At 37.3% G+C, this 21,756-nt stretch overlaps 1 protein-coding gene across 1 annotated transcript in view; it reads right to left on the reverse strand.

Moving 5' to 3' along the window:
• Positions 1 to 21,756, reverse strand: part of ryr3 (ryanodine receptor 3) — a 116,391-nt gene that overhangs the window by 65,747 nt on the left and 28,888 nt on the right. Inside the window, exons 5-17 of the mRNA XM_039598692.1 lie at positions 18,618 to 18,692; positions 16,546 to 16,624; positions 16,076 to 16,188; positions 13,503 to 13,602; positions 13,205 to 13,298; positions 12,423 to 12,497; positions 9,296 to 9,452; positions 6,283 to 6,447; positions 3,987 to 4,108; positions 3,671 to 3,851; positions 3,226 to 3,361; positions 455 to 550; positions 174 to 292 (exon numbers count right to left, since the gene is read on the reverse strand). Of these exons, the coding sequence (XP_039454626.1) occupies positions 174 to 292; positions 455 to 550; positions 3,226 to 3,361; positions 3,671 to 3,851; positions 3,987 to 4,108; positions 6,283 to 6,447; positions 9,296 to 9,452; positions 12,423 to 12,497; positions 13,205 to 13,298; positions 13,503 to 13,602; positions 16,076 to 16,188; positions 16,546 to 16,624; positions 18,618 to 18,692 (1,512 nt within the window). The remainder of the gene's footprint in view (positions 1 to 173; positions 293 to 454; positions 551 to 3,225; positions 3,362 to 3,670; positions 3,852 to 3,986; positions 4,109 to 6,282; positions 6,448 to 9,295; positions 9,453 to 12,422; positions 12,498 to 13,204; positions 13,299 to 13,502; positions 13,603 to 16,075; positions 16,189 to 16,545; positions 16,625 to 18,617; positions 18,693 to 21,756) is intronic.

Raw genomic sequence — 21,756 nt, forward strand, 5'->3', positions numbered from 1 at the left:
GTCTACCAGCAATTGTCTATAGTCCACGAGGAGCATGGACAAAGGAAGAACCTGTGAAACGTTTGGTGTGAAGCCAGGTTGTTTTCTCTAAAATTAGAAGATATGGCACTAGACTGGCATTGGCACAAAAAGCTCCTTTCTTGTACCTTTTCTAGCCTAATATTTCTGCTTACCTTGTGGTTGCGTCCATGCTTGTAGAGCAGAGAGACGATGGATTTAATGTGACCTTTCTGGATGATGTTCAGAGCTTCTGGGCTTTCTACCAAGATACAGTGGAGGACTTCCAGAATACCTATAGAGTTACACAAAATGTTTGTCATTTAACAAAAGAAACATTTAGACCACATCTCAACATCGATAGCACATTTTTGTCCTTTGCGCCTATCAAAAATCTTTAATTGTTTTAGGTTTTTTTTTCCTCCTCAATTTTTCCACTGAAAGTTTCTCATCATACCTGATGAAGACTCCAGTCTTTCGAGTTTGCTGACCAACCAGTCCAATTTTCGGGAAAACTGGGTACAGTTGTTCCGGTTTCCACGAATCAGTGCAGCTTAACAAACAACAAAGATTTCACAAAGAAAATATTAATATTATAAAAGTGCATTCAAGCAGCAGAATATCAGGTGAGTGGATACTGCAAACAATTTGACTTTGACTAATGAATAAGCGTCAGGTTTTTCCTGATATGACATATGTGCATATGAAAACTCATTAAATCTGAATAGAAAATACATGAGAAAAATTGTAAAGGCACAATTAAACCAAGACCTCTATGCCCCATAAAAATTTGAGGTGTATACTCTTGTACCATCCTCTACACCTGTGGGTGACATTAGGAGTCTCCTTATCAATATACTGTCTCATTTCTCACCATTTAGATTCAGGGACAGCAGACTGATAATGTCTGCGAAACACTTTAACAGCCCTTTGTGCCAAAGGAATACTGATGGGTGTCTAATCTCCTTTAATTCTGCGCTCTCAGCCAAGCTATAGTTCAAAATGAACACACTGATAGATCCACAGTTTGAGTCAAGGGCAAGGATATTCACTGTGACTGATGTGAATGTGAAATTAAAGGTCAGAGACAGGCAGGAGAACCTGGGTCTGCACAGACTACAGGCTTTAAACCATGGTTACATAATCATACAGTGTATTAAGATATACTGTAATATTGCTAAGGCTCTAATGAAGACATCAATTTAAAGTGAGACGATTTGTCCCACTGAGTCCAAGAACAATTATATCTCATTAAAAATATAAATAACAAACAAGGAAAAAAGTAGATTGTTCAGTCAGAAAATAAATGTGACAAAGCAGCCATATTTATTTTATTAATCTGTTTATCCATTTTAATATTACTCAGTTTTTGCACACAGGACATTAGAATGTGTGCCTCCTTCAAGACGTCTGGAGAGGTAATCACGAAGACTGCTTCAAGAGTAGAAGGCTGTGTTAAAGAATAAAACCGGTCATACCAAATATTGCATTTCAAGCTCATTAGAATTGCACAAACTCTGTTTTTGCTCTAAATAATGTATTTCCACATATTTTTAGACATGTTTCAATAAGCTGCTATACCCATTTCCCATTTCCTAGCAAAATATAAAAAAGAGGAGTTAATCAAGAAATGTGCATAATACTGTACATCTTGCATCTTGCGTATTATAAATACCTACTAAAGTCTAGAATAATGCAAACCAGCCAATTAGAACATCGTTATTTCAGATCTTAGGCTTACATCTGCATTTTGGAATGTAGCTTGGTGTACACACACAGTAGAGGAGGTTACACATCTATAACTCTAGGAAAACTGGGCAAACTTTACCTGCTTAAACTTGAGTAATGTCTCCACACTAGTAAACTATTGTAAATAGTGGTGGGATGTTTTTATGTTTATCTTTAATACACAGCCTGACTTCACTTCTGGGGATCGTGACTTTTTAGGGCTTCCAGCCAGGATATCTGGGTAGCAAAAATGCATGCTAATTTAGATTCAAATAAGCTAATTGAATTGAAATTTTCATCAGATTACAGCTGATGATATGTAGATTTAATTTTTGCAAATGAAATCCCTCTCTCCATATGAGTTTGTATCATCAATAGTATAATACAGTGAGGCTCATGGAAAATTCCTGCTTGGGGTGATATTGATGTCCATAATCTCATCATTAAACAAGCACACTGCCTACTTGGACAGATAACAGACCAATAAGAGAGAGAAGGTCAGAGCAAACAAGGCCCCGACACAATTCATCATGCAAAATCTGCTACGCCATCCTGCCTTCTGCATCCTTGGGGGTGACCTCTCTGTGGGGAAGGCTAGAGTGTACTCAGAGGAGTGTATTTGTGGGTTTTGAGCATGTGTGTTTGTGTGTAATGTGTGGAAGTACATGTAGGGGAGGTGGTGATGATTACAAAGGCAGTCAAGGTGAGCCAAGGGGAAGCTGTTGATGGGAAAACTCCAATGACAGCAAAACAAAGTACCCAAGAGAAAGCGGTCTGAAATAAAACTTTTCAGGGTCAGAGCTTTAGCATTCATGGCTCAGTGTGAGGCCCTGAGAGAATCAGATAATGCCAGCACCTGCGATGGCTGGCATTTTGTTAACGATGCCATTTTGCCTTCAAATATTCAGCTCGATGCTCTGTGATTATATCTACACTGCTTTCAAAACACACATGACCTAGATGAAAGCGAAGGCAGACTGTAAGACTGCAGGAGGCACTGCGTTTACATTTAAATGTCATGTAACTGCTGTGACCAGCTTTGAACTGCAGATGTGGAAGGAAGGAAGGGTGGAAGGAAGGAAGGGAGGGAGGAAAAGAATGGCATTAAGTGTCAATTAAATGATGTGACCAGCTGCTAACTCCAGATGTGGAGTGAGTATATGAACAATAAAGAAAGTGAGGAAGTGAAGACAGAAGGGAGTAAAAAAATAAATAAAGATAAAATAAAGAAGGTGGGAAGCAAAGGAAAGGAAGGAAAGAAATGAGGCGATAAGGATGATGTAAATGCTACAATATGGCATGCAGGAAACGAGAATGTAGCAATAAATAAAGGGGGGGTGGAAGGCAGATGAGAAACATAGGAGAGAAGGCGAATTCAGTGAAGACACTGAGGGAAGATAAATACTGCACGTCTACCCTGAACCAAGAGCTGACAGTGTTTTTTATTTAAAAAAAAAACAGATGTGGATATTTCATGTGATCCATCGCTCAACTGTTTACCTAAGAGTTCATAAAGCAGGTTGAGAATGTCCTTCCACGCTGCGCCAGCTTCCTCCCCAGCCACCTCCCCGAAGTGGGCTGCACTGTCGTACAGGTTCATTCGATCAATGCATTTGGACAGAAGACTCAGCATACCCTGAGAAAAAAAAAAAATATATATACATAATTATTGTGTATTCTTTTATAAGAATTGATAATAACTGAATAGCAAGAAGCTGAAAAAATACAGATTATGAAAGATTAATAGGGACTCATTAAAATTCATTAAATTTATGTAACCAAAGTCGAAACATACATTCATTTAAGAACCTTCGGTTTTAACCACTTTTTACCCACACACACACAAAAAAACATATCCTGCATAGCATCATCTAAATGAGAAACATCATCAGTGTATGAGAGGTTTTCTTTTTGCATAGAAATTAATCACACCACCCACTCTCACCTCCTCTTTGAAGAGGTCCTGACGTTTGATGAGTGAACGGAGAAGACACTGCTTCTCTTCATGCTCCAGCTCAGAATCGGGCTGCTTAAAGTACTCAATCAAATCATTCAGTGTCTGTAGCACCTCTTCAACGTACCCGGCCACCGCTGTAGACTCTCCTGCTGCAATGCTGTCCAAAGCTCTGGGGGGGAAAAAGGCAGAAAAGACAGAGAGGGTCGATCAATGTGTAAAATTTAAACAAAATTTAAAAACATACAGTGAGCGTTTTAACATGTGGAGTTTTTGTTAGAAGCAAAGAGAACCCTCCTATAATTACTTGATGAAGTTGGTAAAGAGGAACGTGGTGTTACGGATGATGCGTGCAGCCCGAGACTCCTCATGCTGACAGCGCTGGAGGATGAGCCCGTCATCCATGTGGCCCTCAGAATGTAGGCAGGCCTAGCAGGACAAACACAGATGTGAATATTCATTTTTTAAACTAGGATGCAGCAAGACGCCAATAACCTGCTGGAAACTTCTGTCCTGTCAGACTTTTGAAAACTAATCTGTGTAATATCTCAAATATTCTAAAATAAAACCTAAAATGAACAGGTGTAAGGACGAAAAGCATATATGTAATCACTTTTTGTGATGTGTGAGTCTTCTGTGGCTAGTGAGTTTACAACACCAATGCTCAGTGAAATCTGACTTACTGTAATCAAACAGCCTAATTAAAAAAAGACAGGGGGGTGGGGGGAGGATTTAAGTGTAAACCCACCACCCGTCACCTCCAACACGTCTGGTGCTTTGGCATGCGGCCAAGGCTGCAAGGTCTGCCTGGCGCCAGCACGACGTGGTATTTGATGTCCCTGGACAAATGCCCGGCGATGAGCAGCGTTTATATGCCACCCTAATCCCCCTGTCTCACCCAAAACTAACTGTCACCCTCCACGTGGCCAATTATCACGTTTAAATGGGTTTCAGCCTCATGTGCACTCTCTGTGTGTCTGCAGAAGATGGGAGTGGAGTGCGGGTGACCACATCTGATGTATCCAAGGCTAACATTTTTAATGCATGCTCCATCATCCAGGTAAGGAAATCCCAAAAAAGTTGATTCTGTTCATCGGGATGTGGTGTTTTCTATTTTGCCACTCATTTATATGACTTCTTCAATCTCAGCTGACTGCAGGTTTCCCCAACCTTATAAACAGTACTTTTGAATAATGACTGACACTAGCACCATTGACTAACAATGGGCTGTGAGGTCAGTTTCATGATCATAAATATGCATGTTGTCATGACCATTCACAGAGAGTTGGGGAATGGCTCCAATCACAACATTGTAAGATGGTGAAAGATGTGTCCTTAGGTCCCCTCCTCGATGGCCTCCTTGACTCCGCGTTCAAACCAGCGTTCCTCCCTGTCAACATTGTTTTCAGTTCCAAAAGAAAAACATTTGACCTGAGTTGGTTGGGTGTTTGGAAAGCCATCCATATAGCCCACTGCTTTGACTGTGTGTTATTTGCTTACGCACTCATTGGCTTTGAGGAATGACAGGCATTTATGGTCAAGTTGTAAACAGATGGCAGCTATATATGTTGCATATTTGTATCACTACAGTATGTGCTGTGCAATAAATTATTTGTAATTATTCCTGGAGCAGTTGCTTACTCATGCTAACCATTAAAAAAACCCAGGTGATTATCCAACCATGCAGAGTGGACAACTGCAACAAACCCAGAGTTTTACTGTCTGTGAGTTACTTCCCAATTTCTCTGTGTAGGTTCTCACTCATCCACATCATGGTAGTCTGAGGAGCTTGAAAAGAAGTTGTTGTACTTTGTGAAGTCCAGTCTCCTTCTTTTCTGCTTAATTTGCACCATTGAAGTAAAGTATCGACTGGGTTATATATTATTAGCTGGAGCAGATGAAGGGGTCAGTAGCAGAAGTGCTCTGCTCAAGAACTTCATTATACCACCTTGATTACTTTAGTGTACAATATGCTGAGATGGAGTATTTTTTTCAATAAAGTCATTTCAGCATAAACACACAGGAAACCTGGGGCCAGAACAGCAGTACTCCTTTTGTTTATTGGTCATGTAAAGTACAATCAAGTGACTAACGACAGGACAGTGCGCTGTGCATATGGAAGTTGAAGGGAATTAGGTACATTCAGCATAAAGAGAGATGTAATAATTAATATTTGTTATGGTCATGTTCAATTCAGGTGGGCATAGCTGCTAGTATTGCACTTAATGGAATGGGACCATAATTACCTTTATCTAAAATATACACTGTAATTATACCCTATGAAGGGTCAAAATAAGTGTGAAGAAGATCTATTCAGCTTCTAATTTGATTCATCTAAATAAACTTAAACAACGTGTATTTTAAGTATTGTTTTGTTGTGACAGTCCTGCATGGACAGAGCCTTGGTCAATTTGTTTTCCTCAAACAGGCAAAGTTAACCTGCTTTCATTAAATGGTCCCATCTACATCCCAGCTACATTAGTAAAAGTTACTGCAAAGTCTATTGATGCATACTTAATCATCTAGATAAGAAAGTCCCAGAAGCCTGATTTTATTCAAGTCCAAATCCAAGTTTTAAAAGAAAAAAAAAAAAATGCATTTACCCTTCTTTTTAGGGGACCAAGACGAGATGATTTGGCATCTGGCGCCTGGTAGGACAGCCAAAGTCCTGTTGCCACATGCATGATGAAGCACACAGAGTCTCCGTACTTGATCTCTGGCATGCCCATGCCATCAATGTCCCTCTTTGGGCCAGTATCTCCCTTTTCCTGTAGCAGGAACATACAAACATTAGCAAGGAGACTCAGATGGAAATAAAATCACTCACATACACATATATATATATATATATATATATATATATATATATATATATATATATATATATATATATATATATATATATATATATATATATATATATATATATATATATATATATATATATATATATATATATATATATATATATATATATATATATATATATATATATATATATATATATATATATATATATATATATATATATATATATATATATATATATATATATATATATATATATATATATATATATATATATATATATATATATATATATATATATATATATATATATATATATATATATATATATATATATATATATATATATATATATATATATATATATATATATATATATATATATATATATATATATATATATATATATATATATATATATATATATATATATATATATATATATATATATATATATATATATATATATATATATATATATATATATATATATATATATATATATATATATATATATATATATATATATATATATATATATATATATATATATATATATATATATATATATATATATATATATATATATATATATATATATATACATATATACATATATATATATATATATATATATATATATATATATATATATATATATATATATATACGTATATATATATATATATATATATATATATATATATATATATATATATATATACACACACACACACAGGCATGCATATATAAGCCTGGAAATGTGACAAATGAAGATGTATTGTGATTAGATGGTAATCAGAGATGCTGGTTGCAGAGAATGCATTCATTGGCCTGCCAGGAGGTTGCTGCCGGCCTCATTAGCTCTGCTACATTTCTGGCACCGCAGAGATGGAGCGATGCCGCTGATTGCAGTCGACAGCAAGTAGCGAGAAACATATTAAAGCCAATGTTCAACATGGCGAAGCTTTGACCTTTCCAGATACAGAAACTAGCAGGCACAGGGGGTGTGGATAAGGGATGGAGAATAAGAAAGTTATTAAACAATCTATATTCTTTTAAAGAAACATGAGTCCTAAGTAAGAGCAATGTTTTGCTGTATTGCCAGGAGTATGATAGGAAAAGACTTTGAAGTGATGTGAGTCAGAGGGATTTTTACACTGCATCTACTGGGGATAAAGGGATATCCATAGGAACAAATGGAGCTCTGTGAAGGTGACTCAGTGTGCTCTTTATGTGGTTGTAGCCATTTTAACAAAGGATAATAATTATGGATTGTTCACATATAAAAACAGTAAATCCAAGAAATCACTGTAGATATTTTTGCCAGTTTTAGCTGGATCTCTTCAGGTAAGGGAGGTTCAACACAAAAATACATATAAATTTAGTCTTTTCTCCTATTGGGTGTTTTTTTTAAATCACAGATCAACAGAAAGAAACAAATATACAACCTGTAGTTTTATCACACTCCTGTGCTACCTTCTACTGCACAACTTATACAACAGTGTGTATCATATTCATGGGAATAAATAAAAGACCTTTTCCATTACTGTTTAAAGTAAACTGTGTGCTCCTCTCTCGTGGTTATATCCAGCGTCAAGTCATTATTTTTGGACTACATGCTATTAAATGAGAGCCACACAAACCCTCAGAGTTCAGAGTGAGAGTGGGAGAAACATGGATGTGCAACTGCAGGAACGAAATGTCTAAAGGCAAATAAGAGAATACAAAGTAGGTTTCTAAAAAAAAACTATCAGTGCATCATAATTATTTTTAATATTGCAGTGGTGAGGGTGAATTTCTTTTTTCTCCCTAATTGAAAACAGCTACAGTATATGCAAGCCAGTTGCAATTGTACATGGACAACATGACTGCCTGCTCCAACGTTTACAGTGTTGTCAACTCAGCAGCTATGAAAAGGTTATTTTATAGCGGAATGGCATGAGCTCATTAAGGGCTTAGAGACTCGCTTTGGGAGTTGTTGATGAAGTAGTCAGGGTGAGATATTTTGAGTCCTCTTTTAATGAGGTTAGTTAACTAACAACATTTATTTACACCAACCCCCAGAACGGCTTCCCGATCTTGTAACTGCCTTGCTCAAAGGGCACATAAGAGGTGGCTTTAAAACAGATTGTATAAAGTGCTGTGAAGAAGTATTTGCCCCGTTCCTGATTTTTGCAATTTTAATATTAGACAAAGATAACCAGAGTAAATACAAACGGGAGTTTTTAAATTATGATTTCATTACTTAAGGTAATTATTCAAACCTACGTAGCTCTATGTGAAAAAATTACTGTTTCCTAAACATTGTGCACTTTAAGATGTTTTCGTACAGCCGCTTTCTTATTTCTGAATCATAAGAATCACCTTAATAGAGGCAAGTGAGGCCTGCAGTTCATTAGATGTTATTTTGGGCTCTTGTGTAACCTCCTGGATGAGTCATTGATGAGCTCTTGGATTAATTTTGGTAGGCGGGCCACTCCTAGCAAGGTTGTTCTAAGTTTTATCCATTTGTGGATAATGCCTCTCTATCCATGGTTCGCTGGAGTCCCAAAGCCTTAGAAATGGCTTTGAAACCCCTTCTAGACTGATAGATGTCAGTGACTTTGTTTCTCAGTTTCTTTAGATTGTGGCAGGATGTGTTGGATTTTCAGATCTTTAAGTCTACTTCGCTTTGTGAGACAGGTTCTATTTAAGTGATTTCTTGAATCAACAGATCTGATAGGGAAATTAAACTTTGCTTTGTACAAAACAAAACAAAAAAACAACACTGTAAATTATGTTTATACAGGCAAACAGAGCACTGACCTTGGAGGCCCTAAAGCAGAAAGCAGTGGCCGTGGTGTCAGACTTCACTCTGTCCTGCAGGACCAGTCCACGGTCTTCAGTCAGAGCAAGATAATGGCCAGTAGAGAGATGGCGTAGTCGGAAGGGCTGGCCCCACCGGATGTGGCTACCACTCCAGCTAAACACAGAGAACTGGTGTCACAAGCTTTGAGTGCAACATTGCCCTGAAATTTCTAGACTGGCTCATCTGTGATTGTTTTCACAGCATAAGGAGAGTCAGGTTTGGAAAATGCTTTTTCTCACATGCAGCACACGTCAGGAGATGGACTGTTTGCATTAGGTGAAGCTTGCTGAATATAGCCTCCAGGCTAGTAGTGAATTCACCCACCCACATGTGTTCATTCTCACATCCACCTCCATTGAGTAATCTCTAGAAAAAAAAAAACTTTCTCAGCATTTTCTATTTTTTTCCCCACGATGGAACCAACGGGGGGTTGATTTGATTCTTTTGTTGCAATAACAGGTAACAGGTACTGTAAGTTGAGACTGTCGACATAATTCAATATTTGAAAAGAAGTTTTTAAATTATTATTGCCAGATTTTCTTTATAGAAAAAAACAACAACACTCCGCTATATTAACACAGATTCTGGAGGCACAATATTTAGATCAAAGTGCTCTAGACAACTGAGTTATCCGCGTAAATTCCCCAAACTATTCTGCATGTTACACTGCAAATAGAAAGCTGACTTCATTCCAGGAAATGAATATGGCACCAGTAATGTAGGATTTGCCATATTTCCCTTCTTCCTATTTAAAAGAATGTTTAAATGCATGTAAAAAACAACCTTGAATTGCACTACCAACTAAAATGATTTCACGTATCAACTTCAGAGCAGCTCCAGTTTCTCTCTATAGATGATGCAATTTGGGAAACATTGTTCACAATTCTCCCTTAAGTCAAAAGTAGACACATGAGCCTTAATAGTCGCACCTGTGGCCCTTTGAAAGTATACTGAGTCTGACAGGAATTCCCAGTGAGAGCTGGCAGCCGATGTAACTGGTGAGAAATTGCGTGGGTGGCCAGTTAAAGAAAGGAAAATGTGAGAGAAAGGGGGACGGTGATAGAAGAGAGGTAGTTCAAAGCAGGTGGTAAACAGAGCCTCGAATTCTGGAAACTCTGCCAGTTAATTGGTACTGACAGCTCGGAGAAGAGATAGATGGAGTTTATATATAACCTGGGAACCTATAGCCTCCCATAATTTCTTTGTATTTTGTTAAATAAAGGGAAATATTTGCAGTCATTTATTGAAACCTAAGGAAACCTAAATGGGAATTATTATAATGCAAAAACAGAGTTTGCACTACACTGATGTCGCCTTTTTTTTTCCTCAAGATGATCCCACACTGCTTCAAAAATAGGGCTGCCACGATTAGTCGACTAGTCACGATTACGTCGACTATCAACATCGTCGACGACTAATTTAATAGTCGACGCGTCGTTTGAAGCTTTGTAAGATCCCAAAAGATGCAGGAATAAGTAGTAGGATTTAAGAGTGTAATAACGGACTGAAACAGAAGATGGCAGCACTGCATGTACAAGGATGCCAGCTGCCGTTAAACCCCGAAGAAGAAGAAACTGTGTCCCAGAATTCATAGCGCAGCTCAGCTCAGTTTCCAACAATGGCGGCAGCTAGTTAGTTTTAATGTTACTGTTATTATTCTTTCTGGGTCACAAAATAAACGTTTAACATATTTTCAGGCGAGAATGTAACTGTGTAAACTTCAGCAATATCTGCTCAGTTTATCAAGACACCACATATTTGCAAAAAGCGCTCCGACGTTTTGGAGACGTCTGTTACCCACTAGCTCCATAGCTAGCCGGGGCAAGGCTCACTAGAGCGGTGAGAACACCGGACTCCGGCAAATCTTTCGCTACTCAGGTTAAACATGATATATAAGCCACTTAGATAACTTAAAAATGTTATTGTTTGGCTTTTTCAGTATTTTATTTGTTCATGAGTAAATCGGTTTGGCTGAAAGTTATAGTTTTACACAGCTGAATAAACGTCAAGCAGACACCTGATTATCAGAAGTGTGAGATGCTCCAGAATATACTCCGGTGTCCTGTTATATTTTAGATAGCAAGGAGCAGACGGCTGCGTTTATTAAACTCCACCAAAACAATCTGCAAATTTCATTTAAATTTAATAAACTATCATCTTGTCTTCATTTTTAGTTAGCACATACCTTAAACACTTAAAGTTGTAAGCTAATGATAGTTATATAAGAGCAGATGCATGCTGGTGCAATAAGCTGTACGTTTTACGTTCAATGGATGCATGATCTGATTAGTCGACTAATCGCAAAAATAATCGGTGACTAGTCGACTATCAAAATAATCGTTTGTGGCAGCCCTATTCAAAAATGTTAAGATCTAGGCTCAGGGGAGGCCAATCCATGTGTGTTTGTGCGTCTTTAATCCAGGTATGCTTTTCCTACACTGGCAGTGTGTTTGGCATTACAGTCATGCTGAAAAGCTGCCAATCCGATGCTTTCCAGATGGTACTGTATGTTTCTACATTCATAATTCCGTTAATTTTGACAAGATCCCCAAAACAACTGGCTGAAATGCAAACTCCAAACTATGACAAAACCTCTGCTATGTTTTACACATGGCTGTAGATACTCACTTTGTACCTCTCTCCTGACCATAATCAACAATAAATTGAACTAAAAATGCAAAATTTGGATTAATCACTCCTTGCTGCTACTGATTTTTATTCCAATTATTGGCAAAGTAATTTCTCCCCATTTCCATCATCAAGAATGGCTTTGTGACAGCCACCTTTCCACTGAGACCATTTGTGAAGAACCTTGTGAACAGTAGAAGGATTATATGAGCGGCCATATTGATTTTAAGTCCTGTGTCCCCTGTTTGTTTCCAGTTACTTATGGACATAACTTTCAGATACTGTTTATTTACTGTAGGTAAATTTCTCACCTTATCCAGTTTAGATAATAATTTAGATTTTTTTTCATTTTATTTTATATCCCACTCAAATAAAACAATCCCTTTGTGTCATTTCTGAGGGACACGTAACATGTTATTTATTTTATTTGATGTGTGTTTTTGAGTCAGATGTTACCTGATCCTCAGCGGCTCCACTCTCCACAGTGAACGGGCCTTTGATGCTCCCTTACCAGCCTCATAGTTGACTATCCTAAAAGCAGAAGACACAAACGTGGGCCTCAGTTAAGTAATTTAAGTGACAGAAACAACATGAACAGTTCAACATCGTATGCCTCTGTTAAAGCTAAAAACACCCTCTGTGAACTGGATCCCGAGGGAAATCTGGCTCCAGATTAATTTGTTTTTGGAGACATTTTGATGTTCTCAAGAAAAATATCACAGTGTCTCCATATATACGATTATTCCTGCTTAAACCTCACTGTGCAGGTCAGAAAACAAGAGATTCTTATATTTTATGATAGTGACTCAGGAGGAAGAAAAAACTGTTGGGTTGAAAGGCTATTTCAGTGCTTCTCAATAAATAACAGCCTTGTAACCCTTCACACAGGATCACAACAAAAAATGAATTCGCATTTAAAAAAAACAAAAAAACAAAACAAAGGGTCTCAGCTGAATTTTCCTCAAAACAAAACAAAAAAAACAACAACAAAAAAGTATATTGAAAAGTACATTTTGAACTCCTTTAACTTTAACATATGTGGTAAGTGTAAACTTTTGCAGTATTTCCTCACAGTTTAGGACTTATACAGAAGAAAAAAGTTTAAAGTGAAGCTTAAAAGTGACAACATTTGTATTTTATTATTTATCATCCTCAAAACTATTTCCCAATGGTTAGTTTGAAAGATTTAAAACACTGACTTCTTGATCACAAAACAACTGAGCCTGTTAATTACTAACCTCTGCTCCTCTTCATTCTTGTCTGCTCCAGGGATGGTCAGGCTCTCATCATGCCCATGACAGAGACGCATCACATGTCCACCAGTTAAATAACCTAAAAGGAAAAAAAAAGTTCCATTTATTCATTAAAAAGAAATTGTTTATTCTAATATATGGCTGCTTTGTTTTTCAAACACCATCACCATCACCATCACACACACACACACACACACACATTTTGTCATCAAAATGTAGCCATCCACCTTTGGAATAAATGAATTAGGATGGCCGGCTGCTGTTGTTGGGGTTGTTAGCTTACCTACTGCCATGTTGCTTGATGAGCAGGTAGGCTGGACATTCCACAGGGTCTGCATGAAGGAGGCATCCACTTGAATGTTGCCATTGGAAATAGAGAGATGCTGGAAAAGAGAAGCACAGTTACACAGGGAACAGTTGACCTTGAGTTAACCAGCTGTGTTAGCAGCAGGAAAACAGGGACATACAACACAATTTAGCAACAGTGCACAGACGAGGTGTCCAAGCGCCTGGAGTTGAAAAGAGATTAAAACATGTCCTCCTCATGAGAAGGACATGTTTTAATCTCTTTTATCACTGCAGGCCAAAGGCACTGCTCCATGTAACATGCCCAGATAATGCAATAATTCCTGCGAGGATAAAAAAATAAAGAAAGAAATAAAAATAAATAAATTTGAAAAACACCTATTCCTGGCAGGTTGCATTCAGATGAAAGTGAAAAGTCGATATGAGTTTAGCCTTAGGCTATACCCAAGTAAGCATTGATGCAAGGATTTCTAACACATACAATACAGGCAAAAGGGTTTAGCAGCTGTCAATGCTCACAACCTAGAACACCATTAGGAAGTCCTTTAATTGTTCCAAAATATATTCTACAACATGAAAACAAGTCTTTACGAAATTCCCCTGAAAACATCATACTTATATCACTGGAAAGATAAATATGAGCACCAATTGAGTTTTCTTTCATTTGCCTGTATTTGTCCTAGCAAATACAGGCAAATGTTGGCTATCTTAATCTGTAACAGTAAACATTATGGATTAGTAGAGGTCGATAAATGTGAAGTCAAAACATCTATGCACTGTCTCTCTCAAATACAACTTTTATTATCCTCACATTTATCCAACAGGCTTTAACTAACATAAATCACCCTGAATTGATAAAAAGACATAAATGCTTCTGTCCTAAATGACAGCAATACATTCACTGTGATGCAATAAATGTGATGTAATGAATGACAGTAATAATGCAGTGATTGCTTTTGCATTTCTGCTTTTGAATGTCTGAGGTGTCCCATTCTTCAAGAGCTGAATTTCCAGCAGGCTACTGCAGGTAAAGCTTTACAGTATCTTTGCCAGTTTTGCTTTAATTGCATATTTCCCTCCCCAAAGGACTGATGTGGCCACTAGAAGACAGTGCAAGTCGCTTTCCCATGCCAGGCACGTCAGTGTCCCTCACTTTTGCCATTTCTCGCTCTGCCTCTTCCTCTGTTTCTCCTCAAATCCCCCTCTCCTCTCTTTTCCATGTAAGTTAATTGAGGTCAGGTGTATAGCTCTGCATAGTGGAGACAGCATTAACTCAAAGCTCATCAGTCAGACGGATGAGTTTCATAAAAAACATCATTAAAAAGGGCCTGCACGGGGGTGGAGGGGGCATGGGTGGGGTTTCACAGGTAATCAGATTTCTATTTCAGATAGCAAAGGAAGGTTTTTGGAGTTTCCCTCCTGAATTGCCTTGTCACTCCAAAGTTGGTGGGAGTGAAACCGGTATCAGGGTTATCCAAGTGCTATGAAACTTTCCAAAGTATCTTTTCAGGCAGACGGTGAACCAAAGCAGATAACTCCAGCTGTGTGGGGCAAATAATCTTCAAAACAGAACCACTCTTCTTTGCATACGGCACATTTGGTCTTTCGAGTTTAGAGGAAGACAAATCACCTCAGATCTAAAAAAAAATACCTGGCAGTGAAATAAGAAAGCTTCCAAAACAACAGCCGAAAATATCTGAATTAAGTGAGATCTGACAAGGAACCAGACAAAGGAAAGCGAGAGATTATACACAGAGTATCGGAAACACAAGCATGAATCTGATGTAATCTGACTGTTTGAAGAACAGTACATATTCACGAGAGAAATCTGGAGTAAAGCTGAAGGAAGAGCATCTGATTTAATGAAAACTGCTACAATTAGTCTGTCATCATGTTTAAAAGCTGCATCCTCATTTTTAGTGGGTGGATAGATGATGTCCTTAAGTACTCCGGTGAACTACAGTGTTTTTATAAGAAAAGTTACCAGACGAGTACATTATTTTTTTCTTTTCTGCAAGCTGTGAATTAGCAAGCTGCAGATAAAATATAGCACCATGCGCCTGTATATTAATGCATTGTATTTATGGCTTGCTATGATGCTAAATAACTTCCATATCATCACAAGAAGAGGTCGTTTTGCCTAAATTATAGATAAGGTTGCATTTTGTTCTGTGCCTGTGGCTGAAGTCCTTCAAGCTGCTGCTACAGTTTTACAGGTGAATAAAGTTTAAATGGATTGCAATGTCAGATCTTATCGAAAACAATGAAACAGAGTCTTGGGGCTAAAACTACACAGCTTGTTTGCTTGCGACACTAGGACAAAACTAAAGAAATTTACATTTGGTGGATTATTTCTTTGTTGTAATAATGCTTCTTGGCAATGAATCCTATATCACTGGAAAGCCTGTTTATTTCCCCTTAAATGGTCATCATTTGTGGCAGAGGGGTCGTTTGGTTTATTTGAAAGTTTACCAAGCATACATTTATCTCAGTCACAGCTGTGCTTCTAAAGTGTTCTGCTCTTGTGAAGATCTTTTAGATGCGACTTACTAGATATCTCTCCGTCGACACACTGACAAGAATCAGGTCGTCTCCAATGCGGACTTTCTCTCCCTCAGATCTCTGCTTGGATGCAGGGTGAATGGTCCACCAGCAGGACTCTCCTATTGACATAAATACACATAAAAATAATATTCAAATAAGTGGCAACAAGTGGAATATAAAGCTTGGGAAAATCTACTGAGCAGTGCAGTCACATACATGCCCTTTAAAATCCCTCCTCTCTTTGTTTAGATCCTGTAGGAGTAGTGGAACTGTTTCCATATGATAAAGTGCCTTATGCTTTAGTTCAAATGTCGAATATAGCTGTACTGTGCACACACACACACACACGTAGAGTTTGAGTATTTCTCCCAATAATTCAATCTCAAAGTTAAATCAACCTGAAATGATCACTCCCAAAGGCTGAATTCAACCGAAAGTAGTAAAAATCTATGAAGTGCCTAATAGTCATACCATACCTATTGAATCTTCTTGCAGTCCGACATCAAATGACAGCTTGTCTGTCAGAGACCTTGATGTCTTCAAACAGGTCAAGTACTGGTGAGTGAAAAATGAACTAATGTTAGGTCAAATGAAACACTAAGACTAGCCATAAGAGGAATTCAGCTCATGTTAAAGTGTCTCATTAAAATACATGGGTGAATTTAGTGCTAAATAATTAGTATATTAATCAATTAGTAAGGAATTTATTAATTGATTTTCTGTTTCAAGTTATGATTAAATGCTACTGTGCAAAAGTCTCGAGCCAGGTCTTTTTTCTTTCTGTTTTTTTTTTTAATATAAAAATGAGAAAATGGGTGCGAATTGAAATGTGCAAACATAGTTGGAGATAAATGATATAAAACCAAAACAGAATTTGTCCAATTCTAATAAGCTTGAAAGTCAGTACTTGGTATGGGTACCTTTATACTTCAACTTATCCTAAACTCTCTTAGGCAGCTTTCTTGCCTTTTCTTCAAGTAGTCTTCAGGAATTGTTCTACAAGAGTGTTGAAGGACATTCAAAGCTTTTCTTTGGATGTTGGCTGCCTTTTGTTCTGTTCTCCGTTAAGATCCCACACTGCTTCAATTATGTTGAGGTCTGAGCTCTGGGGAAGCCAATCCATGACTGATAGTGTTCATTTTGTATTTTTCAGTTAATGCGTGCTTTTCCTCTGCTGGCAATGTGTTTGGGATGTTTGTCATGTTAAAAAAATGAAGCAGTTGCCAGTAAAGTGTTTTCCAGATGGCACTGGATGGTCGAGCAAAATCTGATGGTGCTTTCTTTGCTCATAATTTGATCAAATTTGACAAGAACACACCACTGGATGAAATGTAACCCCAAACTATGGTAGAAACGCCATCATGTTCTACAAATGGCTGTAGATACTCACTGCTGTACTTTTCTGACCTCTTCCAATACATATTAAAACAATGCTGTAAAATCCAGATTCATTGCTCCAAGTGTCGGTGAACAGTATATGGATTAACTGACATGTCAGAGCCATATCTCAGGTCTTGTGTCAGCTCTTTGTTGGATTTTTAAAAGGACATGACTTTCAGATACATGCAGATCCTGTTCATCTGCTGTAGATTTGTCTTTTGTTTACTCCTGACAAGTTCATCTTCTACTTATCCATATTCCTTAAACTTTTTAAGGACTACACATCATGCAAAGGTATGCCGACTTCTAAGGCAACACCTCTCTTGGTGACCTTAGTGCAAAAGATACCATTTAATTTCTGCCAAACTATGTTACCGTTGTTTTTTTTTTTTTTTTTGGTAGATTCTGCTAAACAAAAATGTACATATGTAAAGATATAATTTAAAATTGGTTCTTTATCAAGTTGTCAAGTTGCAGAGCAACACTGGTTCATCACTTGAGTTAGGTGTCTTTTTTATGTTGAAATCATACTGTAGGTCATTCTTCTGAAAGTATAAGGTTCAAGGACTGGACTGAAAATGGGTGACAAAGCAGCCAAAGTCCAAAGAAAATATTTGAAAGATCTTCAGAATGCTTTGAGAACTATTGTTCAAGATCACTATAAAAAAAAAAGACAAAGTCTTTCTTTTTGGAAATGAAATAAAAAGAAACAAGTGGTGGTTCAAGACTTTTACAAAGAATGGTGTGAATTGCAGATTTGTTTTTCCAACTTTGGTTCAATCAAAAGCAACTGAAGACTTCATAATCATGTCATGGTTCTAATATTTTTAAACACCAGGGTTTTTTCATTAAATTTTTTTTTTTTTTTTTTTTTTTTTTTTTTTTTTTTTTGTTTAGGTAAATCTAAAAGAAAATCTCCAACATAAAAATACATTTACTTTACATATTAATTGGAGTCTTATTTACTCACTTTTTTGGTTTCTTTTTCATGAAATGGCAACAAATAATATAAAAAAGCAACTGTCATCAATAATGCAACAGACTTTGCTTTTCCCACATGAAGACCAATTATGTTAACTCGTGCATACTTGATAAATAGACCCCATGGTGAGCTAGGAAAATCCTTGTCCCTTTTAACTTTCTGTCATTCTTGCACATTAATACTCACCATGCCACTGAAGGAGTGGCGTAGGAGGATGGCGTGACCGTAGAGCAGGGTCCGGTGTCCACCCCCCTGACCCGCCTGCCAGGAAATAAATAGGTAATAGATTATTATCATACCCTACCATTCCTGACCTCTGAACCCTGACAGGTTAGTATCTCCCACTTTACTTCTGTATCAGTTATTAAAGTGCGAGTGGCTTTACGCTCTGTGCGAGCAAAGCATGGAACACCCTGGATCACATATCCTTTACTGAGGATCACCATTCCAAGTGCAAGCGGGAAATAGAAAAAGAGGAAAGGGAACACAAAAAACTCCATTCACAGTCAAACAAATACATACATAGAATCACACTCAGTAGACATTCTTGTGACAAACAAGAATAACTGTGAGGTTTGGTAGCAAAACACCTGAGGAAATGTGAGGAAACAGATGAGCAAAACAAACAAACAAAAAAAAAAGTAAAACAAAAAAGAGTGAGATCCTTCATCATCATCATGGTGAATAAAGAAATTGCTTCTTACCTTTTTAATCAACCTCTAGCAGCAGAATAAAAACAAAAAAGAAGATGACCATAAGCAGCAATAACTAAACCAGGTCTGCACAGCAAGGTTCTGGCATTCATGGAGTCAGCTCACATTTAAATGAATTGAGTAAATCAAACTCAAAGATTCATATGTACACACACAAGAAGGTTCTTGTTAATTTCTAAAGGTCCTGCTTTAATGTAATTAGCAAATTTGGCCTTAACTGCAAAATGTTAAAACAGTTTAGCTCACACGTGTATTGAAAGTCCTATTACCAGAGCTGTAAAGAGACACTTTCTTCTCACGTACAGTACATTTAGAGTATCCACTCTGATTTAACATTTCTTTAAAGTTTAAACAATAATTAGGCATCTAAGAAAACGATGAACAACTAATATTCTTAACTACGGTGCCCTGCATCCACTTAAGCAATGCATAGAGGCTGTCCTCTCGTCTAGTTGTCAACATTAATTTGTATTTAGTGGTAGGTTTACATTCAAATTAACTTAAAGGGAACTCCCAATGGTCCCCTGAATACGACCCTTAGGTAATTCTCATTTGGCTTCAAAGTCTCACCCAGATGGCTTGTATAAGTGAGACGAAAAAGGAAATGGAAGGTTCGATCAAAAGGAAAAAAAAAGGGGGGGAAGAGTATCCAGCAACAGCTGGGAGCGCGGGAGGGGGGTACCGAGAGAGCGCCAGCCTGTATTTCAGGCCTGCTGTCATGCTGACACATCACTGCCAGGAACTGTGACCTTTGGTGTGGTGCCACTCCAGTGTATAAGCACTGTATAATGAATAGCTAGTTATGAAATTTGCTAGACAGTATTTTGTCTCGCTTACTTTGTCTCGTATTTTGTTGCAAAAGGATAAAGGGTGTGTGTGCTGTATACTTAAGGATAATTGTGGTGATTTGAAGTATTTTTCTTCTAGTCAGAGATGGAAATAAAGAGGTAAAAACTGACAATGAATTGTTCATACTACCATTTATTGTCTCTGAATCTAAAGATTGCCATGCTGTTGCAGTGAGCAACATATTTCATGATTTCAAACTAATGTGGGCTCCATAAATTATTTTGAAATAACTCTATGAAGTAACGCCAACAGTTACTTTCACATCTGCAGAAATCACTTCCTGGAAAGTAAAGGTAGCGTAATTTAATGGTTTTGGTGTTTTATAGAATTGATGACTAAAACAAGTTTAATAAATCTCCGGTAAACATTTTTCTTCTCACTCTAATTTCTGAAAATGGTACAGAATAAAAGTCTAATTCATTCACACAAAATCGCCCGTACTTCTTATAAGTATATATAATATAAAAGAAAAGCAGACCCTCTTAATTCTAAAGTTTTACTCATCAGGGCATTTAAAACAAACAAAAAACACCCCAAAACAAACAAAAAAACAAAACATCTGAGCCATACCAGTTTCGGGTACGAAGCCAAAATGCTAAAGTAATAGGTGAAAAGCATATCCCATGGTTCAGTATCTTGTAGTAATCAATTTATATATGAGTTTCAGTGTCTTACGTTGTTGTGGAGGGACTTTTCTTTACAATGTTGCTTCAGTTCATTGAGGTTTGTGGGAATTTGTTTATTTGTAGTTTTCTTAACATCAGCATTTCAGTGGGTTTGAGGTCTGGGGCCTGTTCTTCGTACCTCGCTAAGTAAGTTAGCCGGATTTGAATGTTGACGATTTCGCGTGATCTTGGATCGTTCGGTTCTCCGAAGCTCATCTGGGACTTGCTGTCATAGCAACAGATCCGTAAGAGTAAGCCTGCTCGCGAGCAGGTTTACTTTATGTAAACAGGATTAGATCGCGGCCTCTCAGGTATGTCCGCTGCAGTTATATGAAAGCAAGAGCGACATTTCTCCACTGTTTTACCATAAATAAATATTATCAGTGTAACTAAAGATAATGCAGCATTTGATTCTTTTATTGATTGCATACAGATACATACAGGTCATTTCCGAAAAAAAGGGAAATGTACTATTAACCATTCTATTACATGTAGTAGATCATGTCAGATGTAATTCATATGTTAGAGTAGTAATAGTAAATTACTACGTGCAATCAAGATGAGAGACCACGACTATAAAAGCGAAGGTGGATTTGGGAAGTCTGTCGCAGCCATGTCCTGTCCGTTTGTACGCGAGCAAGGAAGGTGCAAGATTGATAAGGAGAGTTTACAGAATTTAGCGTATATTGCGGGATAGACAGGATCCTTTAGCTCAGCGCGACGGTGTGCTCATAGAGAGATATCGATTCTCCGTCAGGGTATTATTTACTTTCTTCCTCCCCTTTCTCTCTCTCTCTCTCTCTCCTCTATATATATATATATATATATATATATATATATATATATATATATATATATACTTACTGTACTGTATATACTTACTCCCGACTTACTGTGCATGCTTCAGTCACCCCTTGCATGGGAACAGGTAAAAGTGATGGAGTGTTATTCAAACTACACACATAAAAACCCACAATGTCAATAAATGTCACAGTACAAAAGGGGTGTGACGAGGGGTGCAGGACCACCACCTGTCTTTATTTGCTCTGCCCTTTTCTTGGTTGCTGTTATAAACAAACAGATTATTCCAGGGTCTCT

Source organism: Oreochromis aureus, linkage group 15 (assembly GCF_013358895.1).
Source record: "Oreochromis aureus strain Israel breed Guangdong linkage group 15, ZZ_aureus, whole genome shotgun sequence".
Classification (NCBI taxonomy): domain Eukaryota; kingdom Metazoa; phylum Chordata; class Actinopteri; order Cichliformes; family Cichlidae; genus Oreochromis; species Oreochromis aureus.